This window comes from Odocoileus virginianus, chromosome 17 (genome assembly GCF_023699985.2).
Source record: "Odocoileus virginianus isolate 20LAN1187 ecotype Illinois chromosome 17, Ovbor_1.2, whole genome shotgun sequence".
Lineage (NCBI taxonomy): Eukaryota > Metazoa > Chordata > Mammalia > Artiodactyla > Cervidae > Odocoileus > Odocoileus virginianus.
The window spans coordinates 14,468,297-14,474,296 of NC_069690.1; the positions used below are offsets into that span (position 1 = coordinate 14,468,297).

General features: G+C 62.3%; 1 protein-coding gene across 1 annotated transcript in view; it reads right to left on the reverse strand.

The window, feature by feature from the left end:
* Window positions 1-5,461, reverse strand: part of TMEM132E (transmembrane protein 132E) — a 58,931-nt gene extending 53,470 nt beyond the window's left edge. Inside the window, exon 1 of the mRNA XM_070478697.1 lies at window positions 3,825-5,461. Coding sequence (XP_070334798.1) covers window positions 3,825-3,891 — 67 coding nt within the window. The 5' untranslated portion in view covers window positions 3,892-5,461. The remainder of the gene's footprint in view (window positions 1-3,824) is intronic.
* Between the last annotated feature and the right edge of the window lie 539 nt (window positions 5,462-6,000).

Below are 6,000 nucleotides of genomic sequence, written 5' to 3' on the forward strand. Positions count from 1 at the left end.
GGAAGGGTACACATATAAATATGACCGTAAATATGCCCACACATACCCTTCACACACACACTGCTGTCCCTGAGGAGCACTGGGAAGGTGGCATGAGGGGCCAAAGCAGCACCAGAAAGAGACCAGTTATTTCTGTTGGGGGTTTGATGCTGCTGATGAGAAGCCAAGGAGTAATCTAGGCAGACTCCCTGGAGGAGGTGACATTTCAGTTGGGCTTTGAAGGCAAGGAAAGGCTTTCTGAAGGCAAGGTATTCCAGATAGACAGGGGCTGGTGGTGCAAAAGCAGAAAGACAGGAAGGTGAGAAGAATGATACCTCATAAGATGCATGGAGGATGAAGAGAGGACAGTACCACAGAAGTGAAAATGTAAATTGAGACATGAACAGAAAACGCTTTGTATGTTAAGAAGGCAAAGATTGTACCCTTGATCGTACAGGCAGTGGGGAACCAGTGAGGGCTACTGAGTGGGAAGCTGACACAATCAGTCCTTGAGTAGGTTAAACCACCACTATGCCTCACTAAACTTCTATCCAAACTAAAAATGGAGCAGAAGGCCTCCCCAGGGACCAGATGCAGGGGAGTGGCCTTCTCAGATGGCTTCTGGCAGAAGCCTTGACGGTGACAGCAGTGTAGGGACTGCCACCCCTGGGGCTGAGCCGGGCCCTGAAAGGTAGCAGGACTCTGTTCACAGACATCATTGGCCCGGGAGTCTTGACAGACAGTGAGGAGGGGAGGGATGGGCCAGAGGGCACACTGCTTGGGAAAGATGGGGGACATGAGGGAGGCAGCCCAAGGTCACCCCACCCGATGGTGCCAGAGTCAGAAACCCAGGCTGTTTGGCTCCCAGTCTGGCTGTGTGGTCAGAGCCCTGTGGCCTCAGGAGCCTGCCAGGCATGAACAGCTGCAATTGCACCCCCACCTCCACCCCAGCATCTTCGAAGAGCCCAGAACTCAACCAAGAGTGAGTTTGAAATGAGACTAAATCCATGTACCCTTTTCCTGATATAGGCATGCTTCTGGTGGGCAGGTGTTAGATATTCCTGAAGGAGGAAGGCCCAGGGGAGATGATATTACGGGGGAAGGAACTTCTTTGGCCTTATCCATCTGGGGGTGGTTCCCAAACTTTGAGCATCTGCTGGTACCCTCCCCTAAGGAAGCAGAGACTGAGGCATGGGATGGGGATTCAGGGAAGAAACTTGGAAAGTGAGACAGAAAACCAGGAGGGGGAAATGCCTGCTCCATGGGGGGGACCCTGCTCCATCTCCTCAAATTGCTTCCTTCTAACCACCTGTCTAGGGTTTCCCTGGTGGCAGTGGGAAAGAACCCGCCTGCCAAGGCAGGACGCTAGGGTTTGATCCCTGGCTTGGGAAGATGCCCTGGAGAAGGAAGTGGCAACCCACTGCAGTATTCTTTTCTTTTCTCAGCAAAATTGTCCACACTGCATTTTTCTTTTTTAAAATCTATTTTTAGTTGAAGGATAATTACAATATTGTGATAGTTTCTGCCATACATCAACACAGATCAGCCTCAGGTATACACATGTCCCCTCCCTCTGGAGCCTCGCGCCCCACCTCCCACTCCATCCCACCCCTCCAGGTAGTCACAAAGCCCCAGTTTGAGTTCCCTGAGTGGTATAGCAAGTTTCCACTGGCTACCTATTTTACATATGTTAGTGTATATGTTTCCACTCCAGTATTCTTGCCTGGAGAATCCCAAGGGCAGAGGAGCCTGGCAGGCTACAGTCCATGGGGTTGCGAAGAGTCGGACACGACTTAGCGACTGGTCAACAACAAATCACCTGTCCACCCAGGGCCCTGAGTGTCCCGGGCACTGTGCTAAACCCTGGCAGTGTGGGGGACAAGGCAGAAATAGCCCACCACCTGCCTCCACTACTCCATAAGTAGCTGAGCACAGAGAAGACACCGATATCTAAGGAGAAGCTAAAGTAGATAGATTTACTCCAAGAGAAGCAAAGCCAGGACACCGAGGCCCTACTGGAGCTGGGTTTTAGGAAGCAGGTGAGATTCTGGCAGGTGAGGGAGGCCAAAGAATCTTTAATAGGAGGCTCAGGGGTGAGGAGGGTGCACATGGGAACCTACTGAGAATGTCTGAGCTTCCTGGAGGTAGGACCCTCGCTGGGCTTTTGGAAGGGAATTCTGGTAGTAAGACACAGAGGGTGGGGGCAGAGCCATGCCTAGACCCAGCTTTGAGCTGTGTTTCCTTCCTACTGCAACCCCAAATTCCCTGGGAACAGGTCACAAGCACAGCCCCCGTGGTTCCAGTGCTCAGACATCCAGAGGTCCCCTCCCAATCTGCCCCCCAGCCCCCAGTCTTGCACGCAAAGCCCGAGGGATTTCTGGTTCTCGGCTGCCTTCCCCGAGCCCATTCTTCTGTTAAAGCACCGAGGTTGGCTGTTCTTGGTGAAATGAACGCAAAACAGGCCCCCACCCCGAGCCACCCCCCTCCCCTGAAGCCGGGGAGAATCAATCTACTAGTAGAGGGAAGTCAGACCGTTCCCCACCCACTCCTAGCCTCAGGACCCTAGATTCCCAGAGCCTATTCCTCCTATTCTTTCAGGGTAAGAGAGGCCGCTGGTTAGAGACCTTGACCCCGCTCACGGCTGGCATGGTCAGGTTCCTAAGAACCCGGTCGACGTGGGCAAAAGCTGAGCGCTGCACACGGATGATCCTCCGCCCTTGCGGATGGTCCTCCGCCCCCTCTATCCTAGCCCCTCTCCAGGATGGCCAGGCTCACCCCTCGGCGAGGGGCAACCAGGTCCCTCACCCCCTTGCCGGTTGGCTAAGTGTGTCCCAGCCCCGCTCGTCTCCGTTGGGAGGGGTCGGAGCCTCTCTTTCTTCATTCTTCCTCCCCACCTCCAGCTCTCTCCCTCCCCGCTTGGTCAGCGCCCCTGACCTCCTGGAGCGCCTCCAGCTTGCGTAAGGCCCGCTGCAGCCTCCTTCCGTCGGATCTGAGTCCCCACTCCGGGGGTGGGGGTGCTCTTCCGCGACCCTCGGGCCCCCATCCGTATCCCTGCTGTCCCACTGCCAAAGCGCGCCAACCCCGGCTCCTCCCTCTCCCACCCGCTTTACCGCGGAGCCCGAGGCGAGCCTGGGGAGCAGACGCAACAGATTGCAGAACCCGAGCGAGAGCGAGCGAGCACGGAGCCGGCTCCCTCCGCCCGCCGGCCCGGCCTGCGCCCGCGGCCCAGACCCCCGCCCTCCGGCTGGGCTCAGCCGGCCATTTAGATGCAGCTCACAGGACGGCGGGCGGGCGAGTCGCCGCGGCTCCCCGGGCCCCTGTCAGTCCACTCCCCTTCTTCAACACCGCCGCAGGGAGCGAGGCAGTGGGCGGCGCGGCCCCGCACCTGGCTGCGCGCCAGTGGCGGGGTAGACACGATCCCCGCGGACCCCAGCAGCCCCCCGGGGCCCCGCCGGCTGCCAGGTTGGGAGCGGCAGGAGGGGTGGCCCGGACGCGATCCGGCGGATCCCTCGGGTCCCTTTAGATTTCCGTGGGTGGACACGCCCCCAAGACTCCCGGGTTTGGACCTTTCTTTCTAATCCGGAGTGGGTTGGAGGGATACACCCCTCACCCTCCCGCCCTTTTCCGGGGCCGGATTCGGTCCCCAGGGCGGGGCTCGCAGCCTCCGCTCCCGCCAAAGGGTTTGCGGGGGCTAGAGGTAACTCGAGCTGCAGCCTGAGATGCTAAGCTGGGAGCGGCGGCTGCGAGTCCAGAGGGTGGGGGGTTCGTCTTCTCCAGGCTCCTGTCTGCCGGCTCCAGCGGTCCCCGCCGCATCTTCACTCCCGAGTCCGCGCCGCGACACTTACCGTGGGCGAGCAGCGCCGAGAGGCAGAGCAGGGCGGCGCCGCCGCGGCCCGGCATCCCTGGGGCCATGGCCGGCCGAGGAGGGGGCGGCAGGGGGCAGCGGTCGACGACTTGGTCCCAGGCTGGGCTTGGTCACATCCAACTTCAGGTGGCCGAGGGCGTCCGGCTGTCTCTGCTGAGGCTCCTGGGGCCAGGGAGTGCAATTCGGGGGCACTTTGAGGGGAGGGGGCGTCCCAGGCGCCGCCGGCTACACCCTCGGAACTGGTGGGGGCGCCGCTCGGGGCGGGAGGAGCCTCTAACTCCCCCCGGTCTGGTGCCCCCTGCAGGATCTGTGCGGCTAGTGGGGTGGGGGGGGGGGGGGGAGTCGCACGTGCGGTCCCCGGGCCGGATGGCCACTAGCGTCTCGCAGGCTTGCCTAGAGCCCAGTGTTCGTTTCCCCAGCCCCGCGGCCCAGCTCGAATCCGAACTCGCTGGAGGGTGTAGATTTCCAAAGCAAGTCCCAGTTTCCTAGGTTTCGGTAGTAACCCCACATGGATAGCGCGGTTTTCTTCCTCCTGAACAGCTTGCAACAGCAGCCGCAGCTCCAGCATAAAAATCCCAGGTTAGGCGCAAATGAATAATTTCTTTCGCAATGAAAGAGAAAATCCAAGCAACTTTAATCCATCTAGAGAAGGAAAAGTTTCCGTGCAGTGCTGAAACCGTCAGCGCGGGTCGCCACGACCCTAGACAACGCCCGCACCGAGGGCCCCGGGGTGGGCGGCCAGCGGCTGGTCCCCTCGCCGAGCTCCCTTCCTTGGCGCTCCCTCCGGTCTCGACCAGGGCCCGGGCTCCACACGGGCAGGCTCAGCGCCGCCTGCCCGGGCAGCGGCACCGCGGCTGGGGCGAGGGTGGGGCGGCCGGAACGAGCTGCCCCATGGAGACGGGGTTTGGAGAAGCTACGGAGCAGGAAGGCGGGCTACATCGCCCGAGCCCAGCCTTTCCTGCCTCGGGCGCCGACTCCAGCCTCCTGGCCGCGAGCGTAGTGGGATGGAGAGGGGCTCGGCCAGCCCGCGGCAACCCCGGGTCGCCTCCCTCTCCTCCCAGGTCTCGCTGTCTCAGCCGAGGGGCGCGCTGCTCCGCTGCGCTCCTCGCCTTCCCCGGGGGAGCCTGCACAAACCTTGAACTTTTCCGGGGTTCAGAGTATCCGACGCCTCCTTCTCCCCGCCGCCCCCGCCCTGCTCCCGGACGCCCGGGGTCTCGGTGCAGCCGGGCATCCGCTCTCGCTCTCTCTCCCTCTGGCCGAGTCAGTTTGGGTGAGCGGAGCGCCGCGCCAGGCTGGGCTGCGGGCGGCGAGACGCGGGCGCCACGCCAGGGGCCGGGGCACCCGGCGCCGGCGCAACCCGCGGCCGGGGAGGCGGCAGCTGGTGCCTACCGGGCCAAGCGGAGAGGAGGTGCCGGCAAGAGGGCCGGCTCCCCATGGACGAATGTTGTGGGGGGGAGAAGAAAAATCAAGTAGCAAAAAGGAAGAGGAGGTGGGGCGGAGTGGGGGAGCCACAGTTGCACGAAGCAGCCGCCGCCGCCTCCTCGGCGATCGCGCCGGCTGCTCGGCCGTAAATGACTAGAGAGAGACACACACACTAGCGCTCGCCCGCCCTCCTCCCCCGTCCGGGATCGAGCGCCCACCCCAGCGGCGGCAGCGGGCGCCGAGCCGGGCGCGCTCGCTCGCTCCCCTCCCCTCCCAGATTCCCCGTGGTCACGTGGCCTCGGAGCGCGCGGCCCACGACTCGCGCGCCACGGAGACCCCCCCCACCTCCGCCCGAACTCCCCCTCCCTGGTCCACGTGTCCATTCCGCATTCCCAGCCTGGGGGCGCGCGCGGCTCCTTAATGAGACTTGGGCTAGGGCCGACCTCGCGATTCCGCGATCCCCTGTTTTAGGTTTTATTTTTTTTCCTCCCCAGTGTAGGCTAGCGCTGGGACCCGAGTGGGGCCCGCCGGCCGGCTGCGGCGGCCGCATTTCGCCCCGGGTAGACGCCAACCGCAGCCGCCCGCTGTCCCTTTTCAAAGGATGCTCGCTCTTCGCCGGGCGCCAGAGCTGTTTTGCAGCCTCTCGGCCAGAGGCGCGGGGCGAGGGTACCCTATCTGCACCCCCAGAGTCTGGGCGTGGGGTCTCTCCGGAGCCCCGGGTGGGAATCAGCCAG